General features: G+C 35.0%; 2 protein-coding genes across 4 annotated transcripts in view; one reads left to right on the top strand and one right to left on the bottom strand.

Annotated features, from left to right (window-relative positions):
• LOC123535767 (uncharacterized) overlaps positions 1-22,632 on the top strand; it is a 168,251-nt gene that overhangs the window by 93,880 nt on the left and 51,739 nt on the right. The window lies entirely within an intron of this gene.
• Positions 721-13,942, bottom strand: LOC123535561 (kyphoscoliosis peptidase-like). 2 transcript variants are annotated; one of them, XM_045318231.2, is made up of 5 exons: positions 13,869-13,942; positions 11,742-11,933; positions 8,907-9,022; positions 6,218-6,337; positions 721-1,856 (listed from the first exon to the last, which is right to left on the bottom strand). In XM_045318231.2, the coding sequence occupies exons 2-5, from the start codon at positions 11,892-11,894 to the stop codon at positions 896-898; spliced, it is 1,350 nt and encodes a 449-aa protein (XP_045174166.2). In that variant the 5' UTR covers positions 11,895-11,933; positions 13,869-13,942; the 3' UTR covers positions 721-895. The 2 variants fall into 2 exon arrangements, with proteins under 2 accessions (XP_045174166.2, XP_045174165.2); XM_045318230.2 differs by having other exon boundaries at positions 13,797-13,923.

Below are 22,632 nucleotides of genomic sequence, written 5' to 3'. Positions count from 1 at the left end.
GCATGCGTACAATGCAAGAATCTACCCTGCCATGGATATTTGCCATCTGTATACTCATTTTTTAGTAATACAAAATACAGACAAAACAATTTCTTATTTAGATTAGCAATTTTTACCATGGGAAAATGTTTGCCAGTCGACAGAACCGATAAGTTGCCAGTTCAAAACCAATGTTATCTATCTGGCTGTGTATTTTACAATTCTTCCAGTGCAGTTTATGCAGACACCATATATGTCAACTACTATAACAGTGATTAACTTAAAATCCATGTTCCAATCATCCAGACTGCAGTGTTTACATAGTTTATATGCTGAAATACCCTGGTGTGTATTTCACTATTTGTGTATAGTGTAATAAGTGACGTGTACTATTTTTAGAAACTGCATAGACTCAAATATTTATTTCTGATTTCTTTTATATCAGACCTAAGATGTTACTGGAAATAACTTCTACACAATTGTTGCGAATTTATACTTTAGTTACAAATTAGTAAATATTGGAAAATTCCATCATGCAATGCTTTCCAACCATGGGGACGTGTTTATAACAGCATATGGCGTACCAAATGACGTATGGAACTAAAATATAGTACGTGCTGTAAAATGCAAAGCAGTCGTTCAGATGCGAATGATTATATCACTGGTGCTATGCACTTATGATTTAATTATTACACGTCTGAACTCCTGCCCATATTTATTAACTGATAAAATATAGGGACATATTTATTATTTTTTAATAAAACAAATATCACACTTAATTTATTCTCAGTTAAAATTTACAACAGCATAACATTTACAGATGCTTACTTATGGTTTCTGCATAATGTTAAATTTGATTAACATCAAACTGAAACAGTCTGTTAAACAGTACACTTGATGTTGCTGTCTTCTAAAGTCAAACTGTGTAAAATTGATACAAGCCATCCAGTTTGCCATGTTTTTCTCCCCTTTTACCAAACATGGACACTTGATATCCTGGAGCATGTGTGGTTATATTTCCTGTAAACATGGTTCCTGATTTCTCCAGGTATGTATGTTCAACCTTGATGTGATCGAGGTGGGGAGCAGACACCCGGAACTTGACTTGAGTGTTTGCAGGTAGATTTCCCCTCAGAGGCTCATGTAGAATGCATCTTTCAGTGCTAGCTGCTCCAAATGCCACTGGATATTCATGGTCCTTGTCCTTGACTTCAGTACATTTGATAATGTATTCCATAATTTCTGGAAATTTTTCATTTTTGTCATCAGAAACAAGTTTACCAAATATAGTCAACTGATAAGTTCCAGGACTTTTTGGATGTACCAATAATTTGTAAACTCCATTTTCCAGATATCCAAATGTTGTGTTTCGTTGTTCTTTCAACCAGTTTCCTTCCTTCAACATCAGTCTTGCCATAATAGCAATCTCCTTCTTTTCTTTACTTTTGAATGTCATCTTCACTTCATTCTTCATTTCAAAATATGCTTGTGGATGACTGGTAGCCAGAACTCCAAGCCTGAAAGCCTCTGGTTTAAATTCAACATTTTTGTTGAATTCCTCAAGACTGAGTGGTTTAGGCAGTAGTTGCCATTTCTGACTTTCCACTAAGTTGTTGTCCATGTAAGGAAAATGAGCAGAAACAAATTGTTTCGGATCAGTAAGGAAGTAGAAATCATCAAATTGTTTTTTGAAGGAATTAGTTTCACTGTCCAGATGGCCAGCTCCCCAGGTACTGTCTATAAGGTACCATTTCCCCTCAAGCTCAACTGCATTCCAAGCATGATTTGTTCTTGTGTTTAGAGTGTATGGTTTGTCAGCTGAATAGCTGTAACCTTTTGAAAACCCAGAAATCTTCTTTACTGGAATACCTGCTTTCCTGTAGAAACCAAACAACTGATAAAGGTGATGTCAAGAAAAAAATTGCTAAATTTGGCTTTTATCAGCTATTGTGGAAACAGAATTATAAGGTGGCATTTTAAATCTGTATAATACCATATTTGCTGAAATCTTGAAAGCTTTTTATCTTTTTTGTTGCTCACCTGAGCATGATTCATTAGATGTCTGCTGTCTGTCCATAATCCACAATTTCTTTTAAGAATATTTCCCCTTAAACCACTTTGACAGTTTCAGCCAAACTTCATAGGAATGTTCTTCTTGTGTGGTCCGCTTTCAGATTTCCTCAAATCTAGGTCATCCTTGCAAAATTCTTGTATCCCAGAAATTAATCTTCTTTTCAGAAACTGCCGGCCCAATTTTGAAATAATTTCACAGAAATGTTTCTTAAAGTGGAATTATATGCATTTCTCAAGTAAAAATCAAGCTTAAATAGATGTACATGTAAAAAGGATGAAGGACATTATAGCTTTTAACTCAACATACCAAACTCTTCCTGTTACCAGTACAAAATAATAAGTTTCCAAATATGACTTTTCTTATTTTGACTGGGGCAGTCTTTTTAAAAAAACGTCAAACTGCAAGCAGGAGTTGCTTCCCTTCTACTTCAGAAATTTCCATTTTCAGGTAAGGGAGATCATTGCGCAGAAGATTGAAAAAATATCTATTATTTTATCCGTCCGATTTCTTTATTTTTAAAGCATCAACTTCAAATACTAATGCGGCATTATCGTTAATTTAACACATCTAAATGCACAGCAGCAGAAAATTGCTTTTATAGAACACTCGCCCAAAACACACTATATGCAGTATTAGATGCGCATAATGCCACTTTAAGGTATAGGTCCATGTTTCGGAGAAAAAAGTTCGAACGTCATCAAATCATAGAAAGAAAGCATTCTTTTACATGAAAATTTAACAGCATATAAAACATTTATATTATTCTACAAAACCATTGTCAATTTATTCATGTATGTATTGAATTCCGGAAAGGGACTGCATGAAGGGGCCACACTTCTGGGCAGTTCAGTGCCTTTAAAAACTCACCATTTTGAAAAAGCTGTTACATGTCTTCGTTTTGATGCATTTGCAACATCGTGCGAGTGTTTAAACTTTACATAACCAGGTACAACATCGTTTCTGACAATTGTTTACATTTATTTCTTTACAAATGAAATTCTTATTCAAAGGGGGACAACTCATTAAGAATATTTTAAGTATCAAACTCTATGGGACAGAACAGTAAAGCATGTATTGGACAGATAAGTTGTGCGTCAAGGTGCTGTTCATTTACTAAAAAATTCTGTTATTTTGTGATATACTTCTAAACCTTAAGTGACCCTCTACAGTATTATTTGAAATCATTTTGCTTCATTAAAATATATGGCACTCAGGTGGTGGGACTAGTTTTACCAGTATGGCTATATGGAAAACTTCTTTGAAATTTTTTTTCTCTAAAACTGTTAGCATGACTTTAAAATACTTTCACAGCAATATGCCATGGGTGACCCTTTTCCAAATTCCTTCAAATAGTTCCTTTTTGTGAAAAGAACATGGTCTGTAGGGGACAGGGCTAGTTTTCCCTATATGACTGTATGTCTTCTCCCCTGAAGCTTAAGGCTCAATTTCAAAATAGTTTCACAGCAAAATTTCAAAATAGTTTCACAGCAATGTTCCTTGGGTGACCTTCTGTGTAAAATTCCTTCAAATCATTATGTTTTGTTAAAAATTATGGCTGCCTGTGGACGAGGCTTAATATAAGTTTTCCCCATATAACCATTTTGAAAACTTTCAAAATCTTTTCCTTTTAAACCATTAGCCAGATTTCAAAATAGTTGGACAGCAGTGTTCCTTAGGTAACCCTCTACTTAATTCCTTCAAGCCGTGCTGATTTATGAATAAACATGGCTACCTGGGGATGGGGCTTAGGTTTTCCCTATGTGATTATTTGAAAAACTTTGAAAATCTCCTCCTCGGAAATATCTGATCCAATTTTAAAATGATTTCTCAGCGTTGTTGCATGTTCCAGAATTATTCAGTGCAGCTGTGAATGTCTGGTGAGCAGTCCAGAGCAATCATGGTCCTTTTGTGTCATATTTAAAAGTATCATTATATACAAGTTTGGAAAGGTCTTTTAGATCTCTACACAGATAAAACACAAATAATAATAGAGCTCATAACTGCAAAAAAGTATGTAACTAAATGGAATAAATTATCTTCACATCATATTTTTCTTTAGCAATGCTTACAGATCTGCTCAGAAGTTATGCTGCTCTTTTAACACTTAGCAGCAGATTTTTGAACCTTTTTGTATGCTTAGTGGGGAAAACCCCTCTATTGCTGCACATATAAGGGTAAAGACAGAATTTTTATGTCTGCTATAAAATTCGTTGACACAGATCTCTAAACAATTTTGGGTATATGGAGACACAGAGTAGTTGTAAACCTTGATAGAAAATTGATACTGGTAACAGTTGAAACATTTTACTCCTTTTAATGGCAAAATGATTGGGTTTATATACTTCTATATTCTTTCTAAATATACTGTAAAAGATACAAATGTTTGAAGATTTCAGCAAGTGAATTTTCTGAAAGCATTATTTGCCACTTTGTAGAAGGTCTGCTTGATTGATGACCTTTTCATGTTACAATGTTTAACTGAGTGATCTCCCAACTTATGTTGCAGGATATATTCAAGGAAAGTCATGCTGAAGGAAATCTGTAGCTATTTACAGCTGTCAAAATGCTGAAAAATGAACAAGTAAAAAATTCTTGCTATTTATAGAGATGGTACCTACCCAAATAAATCAAAGGGGGACAACTATGAATTGATCAATAAACTGAAGCCAACATTAAACATTGATCAAAAGTGAAAGAAAAAAATCAGATAGGTCCTTTTTCGAACAACTTATCAGGCAGACAAAATATGACCTACATTTGTTTAAATCCCTTTGTATTCAATATACAATATGCAGGCTTTTCTCATGACTTACACTGACAGTTATTTTGTAAGTTGTAGTGAGGCCCTGATAGAAAGTTTAGTAATGCATGAAGATTTTATAGAATAATGCATAAATTCCTTTGAAGAAAATTAACGACATTAAGAAACGTTATTAAGTTTTGATCTTTTAGCCAAAGTTGTTTATTTATTGTTCTCAATGGTGATACATTGGTTTACACAACATTAATATATTAAAATGTAAAATGTATATATCCAACAATGAGAAATAACAAAAAAAGTTAAATTGGTAACACAAAAATTCATTGTCGTCAAATATAATTACAATGTTTTAAGGTAGTGGTTGTAATTACTACATGTTAAGGTAGCTGACAGGTAATGACTCTATGTAATGTATTTTAAGCAATTCTCAATTTAAACATTCTCTGGAGGGAACTAGCACGATCATTTGCTTTCCTTGAAAAACAAATAAATTCTGAAAAAGCATAATGGAGATTACTCTATTTAATGATTTTCGTTACAGGTCAACTACCCTAAACAAACTAAAAGGTGTTTTATTTATTGTTGAAAACAAAGTAATCGGATAATTTCAGATATCAACATTAATTTAAAACTTATACTGTTTACACAACTTGAAAAAAGATTTTTGTTAGGGCCTCTCATTTACAAATATATCAACAATTATCACCTGAATTGAGTGCATTCATGAGTGGGAAATATTGATGGTAAAATGGTGTAGGGGTTTGTTTACAATATAAAATCTTTAATAACTTCTTTAAGGTACATTTTTGGTATGGTTTTGGTATGCTTATAATAAAGAGCATGTCATTCTCTTTCACTCAGATTTTTTTCAAGCGTTTTAGACTCTTGACTAGTCTTGGAATTTGTCTTTATTAAAAGACAAAAGGAAGTTCAGTATAGGCTCTTTCAAAATGTTGAAAGTAGAGTAAACTTACCTTATACTCTATTGAATTTATTTAGCTGTGGGAGCTTTTGATATAGACTATAATTGGGGAAGTCCTAAAATCTTTGAAAAACGGTCAATACAAGAGTTGTCCATTTTGCTTCAGATATTTTAAGAAAGTCATTTTTTAGATATCAAATATTTCTATTTTTGACATGGAGAAGAGGAAAACCATAAATATATTTAAAAAATTGGTACACTTAGCTATCATTTCACTCTGAAAAAAAAACTATAAAGATGAATTTGAATTTTTTAGGTACCATCTCTACTATTTAACAGATGATTATGTGGTAAGAATCTTAGGTAATGGTTTACACTGAGTTTTGCCCATTTCCTTAATAAAGGTACTTCATGAACTAAAGAAACTTTTGGTTGTTATATATATATTTCTGAATTGATCTTGAAAGTGATACAAGCTTACCTGCATAACACTTCAAAGACACTGGCGTAACCCTCACACACGCTTCTGCCATTTTTCATTACTGAGTCGGCATCATTTGGAGCTTTTGCAGCTCTTCCAAAATATCCTTCCACATCATACCTGGAATAGAATAACTGACAACTTATCTATGTCAAGATGGTTTGGATTGGGGCTGAGTGTTTAAGGCCACAACTTTAAATCACTTGCCTCTCACAGGTGAGTTTAAGACCTTGCTAAGTATGTAGAAATTTTTCATTTGAGGAAGCCAGCTGTGTTTGCAAAGGTAGGTGACTAACTAAATAATAATTCAAATTCATCTGTTTGCAAAGGATTTTTATGGACCAAGATGAGGTATTGTGACCGGTCATTGTCCGGCGTGCGTCGTCCTTTGTTTGTCATGCATCGTCCATCAACATTTGTGAACACTCTACAGGCCACAGTTGAGACCCAATCTTTATGAAATTTGGTCAAAATGTTTGTCTTGATGATCTCTAGGTCAAGTTCGAAACTGGGTCATGTGGGATCAAAAACTAGGTCAGTAGGCCAGATCATAGGAAAAGCTTGTGAACACTCTAGAGGCCACAGTTGTTGACTCAATCTTTATGAAGCTTGGTCAGAATATTTGTCTTGATGATCTTTAGATCAGGTTCGAATCTGGGTCATGTGGGGTCAAAAACTAGGACACCCGTTCAAATCAAAGGAATAGCTTGTGAACACTCTAGAGGCCACAGTTGTAACTCATTCTTTATGAAACTTGATCAAAATGTTTGTCTTGATGATCTCTAGGTCAAGTTTGAAACTGGGTCATGTGGGTCAAAAACTAGGTCACAAGGCAAGATCAAAGGAAAAACTTGTGAACACTCTAGAGGCCACAGTTGTAACTCAATCTTTATGAAGCTTAGTAAGAATGTTTGTCTTGGTGATCTCTAGGTCAAATTGGAATCTGGGTCATGTGAGGTCAAAAACTAGGTCACCTGGTCAAATCAAAGAAAAGGCTTGTGAACACTGTAGAGGCCACAGTTGTGACTCAATTTTTATGTAGCTTGGTCAGAATGTTTGTCTTGATGATCTCTAGATCAAGTTCAAAACTGGGTCATGTTGGGTCAAAAACTAGATCACTAGGCCAGATCAAACGGAAATCTTGTTAACACTCTACAGACTGCAATTTAAGTTTGAAACTCATAAGAATTGGTCAGAATGTTTAACTTGATGAACTCTAGGTCAAGTTTGAAACTGGGTCATGGGTTCAAAAACAAATCAAAGGAAAAGCTTGTGAACACCCTAGAGGCCACAGTTGTGACTCAATCTTTATGAAACTAGGTCAGAATGGTTTTCTTTATAATCTCTAGGTCAAGATCAAATCTAGGTCATGTGGGGTCAAAACCAGGTCAAATCAAAGAAACAGCTTGTGAACACTCTAGAGGTCACAGTTGTAACTCAATATTTATGAAACTTAGTCAGAATGGTTGTCTTGATGATCTCTAGGTCAAGTTGTTCGAATCTTGGTCATGTGGATCAAAATCTAGGTCATCCAGTCAAATCAAAGGAAAAGCTTGATAACACTCCAGAGGCCACGTTTATGACCCTATCTTGATGAAACTTGGTCAAAATGATGATCTTGGTGATCTTTAGCCCAAGTTCAAATGTGGATCATCTGGGGTCAAAAACTAGGTCACCTGTTAAAATCAAAGAAAAACCTTGTGCATGCAATAGGGGCTGCATTTTTCATTTAATGTGCATGAAACTTGGTCAGAATGTTTGTCTACATGAAATCTCAGATGAATTTTTATCTGGGTCATGTAGGGTCAGAAACTAGGTCACCAGATCAAATCAAAGAATAAGCTTGTTTACACCCTAGGGGGCACATTTTGGATTCTATCTACATAAAACTTGGTCAGAATGTTTGTTATCATCAAGTCTTGAATGATATCAAATCTGGGTCACATGGGATCAGAAACTAGGTCACTAGGTCAAATCAAAGGATAAGCTTATATACACTCTAGAGGCCACGTTTTAGCTCCAGTCTTCCCAAAACTTTGTCAGAATGTTTGTTTTCATGAGATTTTGGACAAATTCAAATCTGGGTCATGTGGGGTAAAAAACTAGGTCAAATCAAAGAAAATGCTTGTTTACACTCAAGAGGCCACGTTTTTCGGTCCAATCTTAATGAAAATTAGTCAGAATATTTGTCTCTATGAAATCACTAGGTAAAACATGTTTACACTGTTATGGTGTGTTACTCACGTGAGCGACCTAGGGCCATCTTGGCCCTCTTGTTTATTTATATTATATTTATAAAACTCTAATATTTATATCCATATTTCAGTCTGTCTTTTTTTGACAAAATATGGAACTTTAAACATTCAGTGTTGTGTTTTAATATAATACATTAAATACAAAAATTTTACTTCATTTGAAAATCATATACCCAATGCCATTTTCACATTGTAGTTTGACATCGTGTTCTCTTTAGATCTTGGTATTATATTGAGTGCTTCATGTTTACTTTTAACAATAATGAAATTTGAAAGTGGTCATATCAGCTGTTCTACAATTTTTACTGTTTGCTCAGTGAGTCTTATTGCAGAATTAGTAAAGGAGTTTATGAAAAGAACTTCGATACTTCTTCTCCAAAATGAAGACTACAATTGCATATCACCACAAACTGCAGTCCTTTGTTAAGACTTACCTGATGTTTTCTGAACTCCAGACAAAAAAACCTCTTGCCAACATTCTAGGATCCTTGGAGACAGTGGACATGTACTTCACCAATTCTTCTGCAGAATTTTTCACACTGTTTGGAGCCTGCATTAGAAAGGAAGCTTTTATTTGTTACAATGAGAATAGTCTAGCTTAATTCTACTCACCCTGGCGTCAGCATAACACCTTGGTTAAAGTTTTGCATGCAAGTGCATATGGCTATCATTTAAAGGCATATAGCTTTGAAACTTATTTTTTCTTTTTCTAGGTCAATTACCAGCAGCAAGAACAAATGCAGATATTAAATTGAAACTTCACATGTGTCTTCGGGGTTATAAAACTAGCTGATAGAATCAAGTCCCATAACTCTGACATCAATTTGGCCAAATTATGCCCCCTTTTGGACTTAGAAAATCTTGGTTAAAGTTTTGCATGCAAGTACATACAGCTATTAGAAAATCCTGGTTAAAGTTTTGCGTGCAAGTACATACAGCTATTACTTAAAGGCATATAGATTTGAAACTTATTTTTTCTTTTTCTAAATAAATTACCAACCTCACTCTGTCAAGTCCCATAACTTTGACATGTATTTTGGGCAAATTATGCCCCCTTTTGGACTTAGAAAATCCTGGTTAAAGTTTAACATGCAAGTTACTATCTGCAGAACAAATGCAGATATTAAATTGAAACTTCACATGTATCTTCGGGGTTATAAAACTAGTTGATAGCATCAAGTCCCATAACTCTAACATGCATTTTGGCAAAATTATGCCCCCTTTTGGACTTAGAAAATTCTGGTTAAAGTTTTGCATGCAAGTACATACAGCTATTACTTAAAGGCATATAGATTTGAAACTTATTGTTTCTTTTTCTAGATCAATTATCAACCTCACTGTGTCAAGTCCCATAACTCTGACATGTTTTTTGGGCAAATTATGCCCCCATTGGGACTTAGAAAATTCTGGTTGAAGTTTTGCCTGCAAGTTACTGTCTGCAGAACAAATGCAGATATTAAATTGACACTTCACACGTGCCTACGGGGTTATAAAACTAGTTGATTGCATCAAGTCCCATAACTCTGACATGCATTTTGGTCAAATTATGTCCCCTTTTGAACTTGAAACTTCTGGTCAAAGTTTTGCATGCAAGTTACTATCTCCAAAACTAAAGCAGATACTGGATTGAAACTCTATAGATATTTTAACATTTAGGGTAATATTTTCCTGCTTCTGGGACAATAATTCGAATAGTCGAGCATTGGCTGTCTTACGGACAGCTCTTGTTTGAAGTGATAGTTTATGTGGGTATATAGGGCTGTGCAGCATTATTTATTATGATTGGTAACTAAGAGTGTTAATTAAAGTCAGGGTTGCAGCTAGGTCCAAATGTTTTGGGAGAGGTCACTTCTCCATAATAGGTAGAAAGCACTTTCCCATCTGGATGGTTTAGTGAGATGTGGGGATTAGATTCAGCCCTGTAATTGATAGAAAAATAAGCTACATATTACTGATAGCTCTTACTGATAGAAAATATAACTACATTTTAGATTTAGCTCTTACTTGTAGAAAAATAAGCTACATATTACTCTTAGCTCTTACCGGTAGATAAATTAGCTACATTTTACACTTAGTTCTTACTTGTATAATCAAAGCCTTGAGATGTCTGGTGGTTGCGGGTTTTGTTAGAATTATTTTCATTTCAAGTGCCAATCTCTAAATATACATGTATAAGAAACAAATACTAATGTACCTCATATCTAAGATAAACTCTGCCTGACCTTACATGAACAGCTGGAAGTCAGTGATGTAACCATGGGCTGGAATCTAATCATTGACAGGTCTTATATAATCTAAGTGGCCAGTGTGAATGGACAGAGGATGAATAAGAACTACTTGATCATTGTTAATTCATCCGCATTGTTCATGAATGGGACTACTTTGTGTAGCACATAACATATCCTTTGGATGTGATTTGGAATCAAATAAAGATGCTACATGATTGTCAGAAATACACTTAACTTTGGTAGCGGGATAAACCCGCAACCAAAAATAAGCTACATTTTACATTTAACCCTTTCTGGTAGAAAAATAAGCTACATTATACATTTAGCTCTTACTGGTAAAAATTAACTGTATATTAATTATAGTGTGATTTGGCCGAGTGTGAGCCGTGGAGGACGTGCTGTGTTTTGATTTGACATCTTCCCTGACTGGTTTCGTTAGCAGTTGTGAACCCTTCAGAGGACTTGACCGTATGGATAGGGCAAGTTTCGTTTGCATAATTTTGTGAACAGAAAATTCCCGTAGTACTAGATTTTGACAAAAACAATAGCTTTATAAAGCAAGCAATTCTACACTTCTGGCTAATTCTGAGCCAAACACTCCCTAATATCTTCAGTAACAAACCTGCCATAGAGAATTTTATTGGATCCACCAGCTCCACACTCTTCACCCAGTAGGGATCAATATTTCCGGATAGAATGGGAATACTCAGCCATTTCACTTATATATATATGGGATATATATTACATTTAGCTCTTACTGATAGAAAAAATAGCTACATCTAGCTCTTATTGATAGAAAAATAATCTACATATTAGGCCCTACTCTTAGCTCTTACTGGTAGAAAAATTAGCTACATTTTACATTTAGCTCTTACTGGTAAGAAAATAAGCTACATAATTATTACTCTAAGCTTTTACTGGTAGAAAAATTGGCTACATTAATTTTACTCTTTGCTCTTAAGGGTAGTACAAAAAGCTTTATTTTACACTTTGCTCTCCAAGCTACAACAATTACTTAGCTAATCAAATCAGTGTACTTACCTTTCGAGCATGTTCATCTATTTTCTGATATTGATTTAAATTCTCCTGGTCTGTTTGTCTACTCCTTGCCGGTTCTTTAACATTTACATAATTACGATGGATGCTGTTTTGCTTTATGGGGACAGTTTCTGGTTTTGAAGAACAGCATCCCATCTTGTAGTGACTTCTTAGAAATGTTAAAATGTTTTAAACCTGTAAAATTTTTCAATGTTCAAGAGAATGCTATTGGTAAAGAAACATAATTTTCTGTGCTATTTATGGAGCCAAAGTAAATTGATAAAACCTTAAGTCGGTATCAATAAATCCTTTTGAAAATTTAGAAAAAAAAAACACTCTTCAAGGTACAGTCTAACCTCTCTTAAGCAGCCAGCCAGGGGAAACAAACAATTTGGCCGCTTAACCGATGTGACCGCTGATCGGAGTGGCAGCCAGAATATTTATATATTTCAGACTTCTGACCAGTGTTCAATCATAACTTAAGGCCCATTTCTTTTTCGTTTTACTCTTATCATTTTACCAGAATACATTGACGTGCATTTAACTTGGCAATACTAATGGTCTTCATAGTAAACAACAAAAATTGTCATTTTCGCCATTTCGGTAAAGGGAAACTACTCTGCGTGCCTTTTGTCTAGACGAAAATCTAAAATTGCCGTTACGTTCCATAAAAGATCGACTTTCAAAACAAAATTTTATTAGTATTTTGAGAAAGAAATATAAACAAAATCACAAATCTGTTGATACTAATTAAAGATCGAGTATTTATATAATCTTTCTCTGAGATCAAACTGTGAATAACAAAACTGACACAAGGTGACACGCTAATTGCCGATAATTACTGGCCATTTGATCATAACAGAAAAGACGATCACACCTTTGTTATCAGTTTGAATTGAGAAGCTTGTGTCATTTTGTATCTTCAACGACTGCGAAGTGGGCTTCCAAAGCCATACACTTCCGTTTAGAAGACAAAATCCTTGTTAACACAGAATTCCAACTAAGAGATCATAATCAGTAATTATTATCAAACTGTTACGAAATAAACAATCATCTCTAAATAAACAAAATTAATGTTCATATACAAAGATACGTCCTTTGTGCTCGAACGGTCTCTAGATTTTGGAGAAATAAATACGATTGGCCGCTGATAGGGGTAAATATGGTGGCCAGAAGGCAAAATCGTTGACTGCTGACTGCGGATGAGGGGTGACCGCTGAAGCGGGTAATAAAATAGAGTAAAAATCGATGGGGGCATCACAGACTGACCGTTGGGAAGGGGTGACCGCAGATCAGGGGTGACCATTAGGAGGGGTTAGACTGTAATGATCCACTGTTGTAAGTATGCATTAATGTTCAATATATTTAAATGACTTCCTGAATGGATAATATTTCTAAAACAATGAAAATACGTTGATCATAAAACAAAAGCAATATCGATCAATATTACATTTATATTGCCTTATTTAAACCCTTATCATGCTGGACACAACTGATTCTGCCTTTGTGACCAGTGTAGATCATGATCAGCCTGCATATCCATGCAGTCTGATCATAATCTGCACTGTTCGCCATTCAGTCAGTATCTTTTTGGTAAGAACCCAGTTTTGGTACTGTCCAAATTGAAAGATGGACAAGTTCATTATAGCAATTTAGCAGGGTAAGGGTTAAAGAATTGATTTTAGAGAAAGATAAAATACAAAAGAATAAAAAAAAAATTAATTTCAGCAGAATGTTTTGTATCCTTTGTTGTTCTTTTATGCAATAATAAACTGTAACTTTTCCTTAATACTAAATGATAATGAATGGAACATGTATGATGTTGAAATTAAAACTAAATTCGTTATTTCTTAATTACATGTTTTGTTATTGTGTAAAGATACCAGAAAAGATAAATTAAATTGTGAAGTGCAAGCTTTTTTTAAGTGTAATGTTTTCAGATTTCTTTCCAAATTCTTTTTAAATAGAATTAATATATAACATAGTGATTTACTTTAATTATGTAGATCTAGAAAAATTAATTCATAATTTTTAGAATATACAAAAAAAGTTTCAAACCTTTCAGATACACAGGTTGGTCAGAAATAGAAAAAAGTTTATTACTTCCTGTATATACCAATCTGACATTACCTATCTTAGATAAATATGATTATAGTCATAAGATAAGTGATTTATTTTCATCGACAGCACATTTTAAGTTTCAAGTGTTTGCATGATGTCAATACAAGAAAGGCCACAACAAAACATTTGTTGGGTATTTTGCTATCTGTACCCATTAGAATGTTGTAAATGTTGTTATATTGGCCAAGTAATAGAAAGAGTTAGAGTAGGGGTTCAGGAGAATAATGAGGTTATTTCGAGAAAGCATAGTCTCCGAGAAATAACCTCATTATTCGAGTGGCCCCTACGCTTTCTGTTTTGTATCATGGTCCGCCAATATGAACAACACATTCAGCTACTAATTTTGACAAGTTAACATTCCATTTTAAGCATTGGTACTATCACGTGACAAGCGTACTCTAACTGAAATAGAGAACGGTTTCAGAAAGCTCAATATTTCCTTACAGTATTAACAGTTATAATGACACTGCAGGTAAACCATGATAAATATTAATTGAACTGCGCCATGAGAAAACCAGCATGGTTCCAGACCAGCCTGCGCATTCTGGTCAGGATCCATGCTGTTTGCTTTCAAAGCCTATTGCAATTAGAGAAACTGTTAGCGAACAGCATGGATCCTGACCAGTTTGTGCGGATGTACAGGCTGCTCTGGATCCATGCTGCTCGCAAATGCACTTAATAATAATGTTGGTTTTCTCATGGCGCGGCTCAATTATAGCTTAGTTATCATTAGTCATTCTTGTACTTACTCATAACCGAGCCATTCAAAATCATGCGGGTATTGCTTTATTGCAGGTGAACAGTTTGAATGCAGATGAATTCAAATTTAGAAAAAAAAGCTGTTACCACCCTTGAATAATTACCTGACCTGAATTTCCAAAATTTACTTGAATTAATAATTTTATTCACTGAAGATATTTTAATGAATATTTATGAGCCCAGATAAAAGATGCATTGGCAATTTTCGCACTCTTCATCCTTTAGTTTGCAGATAGCATACTGGTGAAAGTAGAAAATAATGAAATTCAGAGAAAGCTGTTTTATAGTATGTGTATTGTGTCAACTACAGATTTATACCATATATCGAGGGTTCAACGCAATAAGGGCGTATCTACATATAATAATCGTATGTAGATACGCCCTTATTGCGTTGAACCCTCGATATGTAAATTGAAAAGTATTACTTGGCTATCAAATTCATTGATAGAGTTACAAAAAGTGAAACTTGTTCTTTATATAGGATATACAGTTACTTATATATGGGAAGTCCAAGTAATTCAGTATTTAGCATTGCATGTCATGACTGAAACAAACATTAAGATAATAGTATTTTATGAATGGACAGATTTGAGTGAACAGAGGAATACATTAACTTAAGTATGGAGGCCATGACTGAACAAAGGATGTATATTAACTTATGTAAGGCAAGTTGTAACTTAAACTTAAGAGTAGAAAATAGTAACTTATGAGTTTGAAGTCATGACTGAAACAGAGGAAAATAAAATAGTAACTTTAGTGTGGGAAGTCATGACAGAATAGAGGAAAGGTACTAACTTATGTATGGGAAGTCATGACTGAAACAGAGGAGATATAGTAACTTTAGTGTGGGAAGTCATGACAGAAATAGAGGAAAGGTAGTAACTTATGTGTGGGAAGTCGTAACTAAAACAGAGGAAATATAGTAACTTAAGTGTGGGAAGTCATGACAGAAATAGAGGAAATGTAGTAACTTATGTGTGGGAAATGTAGTAACTTATGTGTGGGAAGTCATGAGTTAAACAGAGGAGATATAGTAACTTTAGTGTGGGAAGTCATGACAGAATAGGGGAAAGGTAGTAACTTATGTGTGGGAAGTCATGACTAAAACAGAGGAGATATAGTAACTTTAGTGTGGGAAGTCATGACAGAAATAGAGGAAAGGTAGTAACTTATGTATGGGAAGTCATGACTAAAACAGAGGAGATATAGTATCTTTAGTGTGGGAAGTCATGACAGAAATAGAGGAAAGGTAGTAACTTACGTGTGGGAAGTCGTAACTTAAACAGAGAAAACAAGTAACTTTAGTGTGGGAAGTCATGACAGAAATAGAGGAAAGGTAGTAACTTATGTATGGGAAGTCTTAACTAAAACAGCGGAAATATAGTAACTTTAGTGTGGGAAGTCATGACAGGAATAGAGGAAAGGTAGTAACTTATGTGTGGGAAGTCATGACTAAAACAGAGGAAATATAGTAACTTAAGTGTGGGAAGTCATGGCAGAAATAGAGAAAAAGTAGTAACTTATGTGTGGGAAGTCATGATTAAAACAGAGGAGATATAGTAACTTCAGTGTGGGAAGTGATGATAGAAATAGAGGAAAGGTAGTAACTTATGTGTGGGAAGTCATAACTAAAACAGGAAATATAGTAACTTTAGTGTGGGAAGTCATGACAGAATAGAGGAAAGGTAGTAACTTATGTGTGGGAAGTCATAACTAAAACAGAGGAAATATAGTAACTTTAGTGTGGGAGTCATGACAGAATAGAGGAAAGGTAGTAACTTATGTGTGGGAAGTCATGACTAAAACAGAGGAGATATAGTAACTTTAGTGTGGGAAGTCATGACAGAATAGAGGAAAGGTAAAAACTTATGCGTGGGAAGTCATGACTAAAACAGAGGAAATATAGTAACTTAAGTGTGGGAAGTCATGACAGAAATAGAGGAAAGGTAGTAACTTATGTGTGGGAAGTCATCACTAAAACAGAGGAAATGTAGTAACTTAAGTGTGGGAAGTCATGACAGAAATAGAGGAAAGGTAGTAACTTATGTGTGGGAAGTCATGACTAAAACAGAGGAAATATAGTAACTTTAGTGTGGGAAGTCATGACAGAATAGGGAAAAAGGTAGTAACTTATGTGTGGGAAGTCATGACAAAAACAGGAAATATAGTAACTTTAGTGTGGGAAGTCATGACAGAAATAGAGGAAAGGTAGTAACTTATGTGTGGGAAGTCATGACTAAAACAGAGGAAATATAGTAACTTTAGTGTGGGAAGTCATGACAGAATAGGGAAAAAGGTAGTAACTTATGTGTGGGAAGTCATGACAAAAACAGGAAATATAGTAACTTTAGTGTGGGAAGTCATGACAGAAATAGAGGAATGGTAGTAAAATTTCTCCCTCAAACTTTCGTTTAATTTGAAATTTGAAACAGAAGTCTGCATAGTATGATGTCAGTAAATTGTTATTTAAGTGGCACAAATGTACTATGACTTATTAACGAATATTACTTAAGAAACCAGAACTCTACACAATGTTATTGTACAGTTACTGCTCTGGATATTGCACATGGTAAAAAAATGGTTGGCATGAACAAATAAAAATTTTCTGAGAGCAGCCTTTTTTGCGGGTCAGTTGGGAGAGAGCAAACAGGATTAATTTTAAATTTAGCCTTGGATTTGCTAATCTTTTTTAAATGTTTGAAGAACTAACCTCGTAGTATTGGTTTTGGCACACATAAGGGGTAAAGTAGTATGGCAATTGTTTACCGGGTAATCAATCAAGATTTTGAAAAAAAGATATTTTAGACAACTAATTGAGTCCTGTGTTAATGTTTGATGTAGATAATTAGAAAATTATTATATGAAAACTAGTTTGTTTCTCACTTAAATACATGGACCCCACTTCAGAATATTTCTATACTGGCCCCGGTATATGAAGTGGCGCACCCTTTGTAAAATCTAAATACACTGAAATTTCCGGAAAATTTCCTAGTTACTTCAAAGAATTCATGTAAATTTTATAACTGTATCATAATTTAAGTATGAATTTATGGTGAATTAAGAAAAAATAAATAAAAAGACAGCTGAACCTGTTGTTAATATAAAATTATAGATCATAGGATTACATCCTTATGAAATTAATCTCATCAGACAAATAAAGGCTTGACTGCGAGAAATTTATGTGTTTTATATTACTTTTTATTTGAGGAACATGTTAACTGCATAAATAATTTGAAACTTAAGAAATATTTATTTTAAAACTGAAGATGAAAGCTAATAGTATACCCAGTCACAAAAAAATTATATTTTTCTGATTTGTTAATAAGGAGGTGCCATATCTGGAACTAACTTTTCTCCAGATTATTAATCCCCGCCACGAGTTGGGGTGGGGGGTGGGTATAGGAATGGTCTCCGTCTGTCCTTTCGTCCGTCAGTCCGTAACATTTTGTGTCTGCTCTGTATCTCCTAAAGCCCTTGAAGGATTTTCATGAAACTTGAATCAAATGATCACCTCAACAAGACGATATGCAGACCTCATGAGTCAGCCATGTCAGCTCAAGGTCAAGGTCACAGCTGGAGGTCAAAGGTTTGAGCCTTCCATTTTATATCCACTCTGTATCTCCTAAACCCCTTGAAGGATTTTCATGAAACTTGGGTCAAATGATCGCCTCATCAAGACGATGTGCAGAACTCATGAGTTAGCCATGTTGGCTCAAGATCAAGGTCACCACTCAAGATCAAAGGTTTGAGCCTTCCATTTTGTGTCCGCTCTGTAGTCTCCTAAAACTCTTGAAGGATTTTAATATTTTTTGGCTGTAATATTCCCCTTATCAAGACGATGTGCAGAATTCAAAATTCACTGATGCCAGCTCAAGGTCAAGGTCACAACTCAAATGTTTAATGCTTCCACCCAATACCATCAACCCTTTCACTGTCCATAACAGCAGTGGGGGATATAGCTGTCTTTCAGACTGCCTTGTTTTAAATATCATTAAATGTGATAAATGTGAAATAAAAGCTTGCATGTTTTGTATGGGTAACTCTGCTAAAAACTGTTTATTTCAGTCTGGTTTTGAAAAGTTTCAGAATAAAGGAAAACCGGCTAAAAAAGCAATAAGAAAAATACAAAATTAGGGTACCTTTGCACATGTCTTAGGTTTTCATTGTTTGTGAACATTTGTTTATCAATATTTGAGCAAATGATGAAGATTGCAGGGCTTAATGTGCAGCAAATTTGACAGTATTAGCAGTCACAGTTGGTGTGCCAAAACATATAATTTGCTGATTGAATAGTGTTCTTTATTTGCTTCCTGAATGTATAATACTTTCGAAACAATGATTTTATTGACAGCAGAACAGTTGATATATAGATCATATTATGAGATTGTGTTTATGTGGGTAAAAAGAATTGAAAGGAAAGTATTGTTAACATGTGTACAAAAAATGCAAGATTGTTTTTTGAGACCGATTTGAAAATACACATTCAAGTTAAGTTTTGTTATTGTTGAGTAATTAGTCACATGGAGTTAATGAGTCAGCCATGTCAGCTCAAGGTCAAGGTCATAACTGGAGGTCAAAGATTTGAGCCTTCCATTTTGTGTCCGCTTTGTATCTCCTAAACCCCTTGATGGATTTTCATGAACCTTGGGTCAAATGATTACCTCATCAAGACGATGTGCAGAACTCATGAGTCAGCCATATTGCCTCAAGATCAAGGTCTACTATAAAGTTTGTTCAGATCATGACTCTGGGGTCAAAATTGACTGCACCCCAGGGTCAACAGTTTTTATATTGGCTTATATAGGGAAAAACCTTTGAAAAAAAATCTTTTCTGAATTCATAAGGCCATGAGCTTAGGTATTTGTTATGTGGAATGCTCTAGTGTTTCTCTAACAAGATTGTTCAAATCATGTCCCTAGGGTGAATATAGGCCACGCCCGGGTTGTCCGTTGTTTTAGACTTACTGATGTTTTTGAAGCAGTGGCAAAGAAATTTGGACCACAAGTATAATGTTTGATACAGATTTCAATATTCATCTTGAATTGTCTTAATCGTGACCTATCATGTGTCGGTGCGATGTTAAATAAAAAAAAAAAAAAAAAAAAAAAAAATAATAATAATCATGACCTACTGACCTACTTTCTTGTTTTTGAAGTTACAGCATAGGAATTCGGACCACATGTATAATTTTTGATACAGATTTCAATACTCATTTTGAATAGTCTTAATAGTTTTAATCATGACCTACTGACCTACAGTCTTGCTTTTGAAGATACAGCATAGAAATTTGGACCACATGTATCATTTTTGATACAGATTTCAGTACTCATCTTTAATATTCTTAACCCTGACCTACTGACCCATTTCCTGGTTTTTGAAGCTACAGCAAAGAGGTTTGTACCACTTGTATATTTTTAACAGATTTCAGTAGTAATCTTGAATAATCTTTACCATGACCTTTTAGCAAAGAAAATATGCATAAAAAGGCATAACAGTTTGTGTCATACATATCTCAAAAAAGTATTTGACCTAGGGTCATGAAACATCATAGGAGTAATACTCAGCATGTGAAGTTGTGCACCTGATATTTTGTTCAGTATTTCTATCAGTCAGGTGAGAGTTATGGTCCTTGATCATCAAAAATATGCATAGAGGGATACAAGTTTGTGTCACATGTATCACAAAAAGTATTTGACAGTCATAAAGCATCAGGGGAATATTATAAAGCATGTGAATTTGCACCTTGTGTTCTGTTTGAGATTTCACTCAACCTGACCAGAGTTATGGTCCTTGACTTTATGAAAATTACACATAAAGTGCTTAAATTTGTGTTGCATAATTATTAATCATGCCCCTCTTCAAAGAAGGAGGGGTATATTGTTTTGCAGATGTCTGTAGGTTGGACTTTATGTAGACCAATTGCTTTCCAGATGATGACTCAAGAACCCTTGGTCCTAGGATCATGAAAGTTGATAGGGAGGTTGCTCATGACCAGCAGATGACCCCTATTGATTTTGAGGTCAGTAGGTCAAAGGTCAAGGTCACAGTGACCCGGAACAGTCAAAACGTTTCCATACGGTAACTTGAGAACGCTTGGGCTAAGGATCACGAAACTTAATAGGAAGATTGATCATGACCAGCAGATTTTGATTTTGAGATTAGTAGGTCAAAGGTCAAGGTCACAGTGACCTGGAACAGTTAAACTGTTTCCGAACAATAACTTGATAACGCTTGGACCTAGGATCACGAAACTTAATAGGAAGATTGATCATGACCAGCAGATTACCCCTATTGATTTTGAGGTCAGTAGGTCAGAGTTTAAGGTCACAGTGACCTGGAACAGTTGACCCATTTCCAGACAATAACTTGAGAACGCTTGGGCTAAGGATCACGAAACTTAATAGGAAGATTGATCATGACCAGCAGATTTTAATTTTGAGATTAGTAGGTCAAAGGTCAAGGTCACAGTGACCTGGAACAGTTAAACTGTTTCCGAACAATAACTTGATAACGCTTGGACCTAGGATCACGAAACTTAATAGGAAGATTGATCATGACCAGCAGATTATCCCTATTGATTTTGAGGTCAGTAGGTCAAAGTTTAAGGTCACAGTGACCTGGAACAGTTAACCCATTTCCAGACAATAACTTGAGAACGCTTGGGCCTAGGATCAGGAAACGTAATAGGAAGATTGATCATGACCAGCAGATGACCCTGATATTGACTTTGAGGTCAGTAGGTCAAAGGTCAAGGTCACAGAGACCCAGAACAGTTAAACCTTTTCCAGACAATAACTTGAGAATGCTTGGGGCTAAGATCATGAAACTTAATAGGGAGGTTGATCATGACCAGCAGATGACCCCTATTAATTTTGAGGTCAGTAGGTCAAAGGTCAAGGTCACATTGACCCAGAACAGTAGAACTTTTTTGCCAAATAACTAGAGAATGCTTTGGTCTAAGATCACATTTGATACGGTGGTCACTTATGACTGGTAAATGACCCATAATTATTGATTTGAGTTCAGTACATCAAACGTCCAGTGCAAAGTGACCAAATAATTTCTGTTCCTTGTGCAGTTACTGAATGCATCCCGGGGGGTTGGGAGGGGGGGGGGGGTAGGGTGTGCGGGAATTTGTGTTCTACGAGCTCTTGTTATGTCTTAAAAATATTTTAGCTAGAGTCATAAAACCATTTAGGAATATTATCCATTATGTGAATTTGTGCTTCATTATTTCACTTTGCAAGACCAGAGTTATGGCTCTTGACTAAGTCAAAAAATATAAGTTTGTGTCCCATGTATCTCTAAATGTACCTTACCTAGAATCATAAAACGTTAGAGGATCGTTATATAGCATGTGATGTTGTGTGCCCAGTTTTCTCTTTTGTATTGCACTCAGCTAGGCCAGAGTTATGGTTCTTCACTTAGTGAAAAATGCACATAAAGTGCTTAAAAGTTTGTGTTGCATATATCGTAAAACTATTTCACCTAGATTCATGAAACTGTGTACAGTGACAGGAGTAGGGGTGGGAGTAGGAGTTGGGGGAGTGGCCGGGGCACACATCTAGTAAACAGTCATTATGAACTACTACAAAATGAATATGACTTATAAATCATAGACAAGCATGATAATTGGCAACATTTCTGAAATAAATTTAGAGTTATGGCACTTGATGTAATTAAAATTGACGTACCGTTTACTTCTTTGTTACAGAGTACAGGTATTATAACCTTAATTATGTAGTTGGACAATATGGAGTCATCGTGCCCTTCTTGTTTGAAAGCACCAAACTCCAGAAAATATGGCAATATAAGTTTGCTTCAGTCCAATTTATTAATGATAAGATTTTGGATTAAAACAATTGTGTTTAAAGGGTATATAGCTGGAAAAGAACTGGGCCCAAGGTTATAAAACCTGAGTTAAGAGGCAAGTCTATAAACTCTAGCATATGATTGGTTGATTTTGAGGTCTTATTTGAAATCAGCCAATGACATAGCTGCAGTTTGAGACTGG

Source organism: Mercenaria mercenaria, chromosome 17, assembly GCF_021730395.1.
Source record: "Mercenaria mercenaria strain notata chromosome 17, MADL_Memer_1, whole genome shotgun sequence".
Classification (NCBI taxonomy): Eukaryota; Metazoa; Mollusca; class Bivalvia; order Venerida; family Veneridae; genus Mercenaria; species Mercenaria mercenaria.
Note: the sequence above shows the minus strand (reverse complement) of the source record. Positions and strands in the feature narration are given on the sequence as shown.

Bases quoted from the DNA above. Each gene is read 5' to 3' on its own strand.
- LOC123535561 (XM_045318231.2), bottom strand. From the start codon at position 11,894: ATGGGATGCTGTTCTTCAAAACCAGAAACTGTCCCCATAAAGCAAAAC. The intron at 6,338-8,906 runs GTAAGTCTTAAC...ATTCTATTCCAG, and splicing joins TGGAGTTCAGAAAACATCAG to GTATGATGTGGAAGGATATT. The intron at 1,857-6,217 runs GTAAGCTTGTAT...TGGTTTCTACAG, and splicing joins GTCTTTGAAGTGTTATGCAG to GAAAGCAGGTATTCCAGTAA.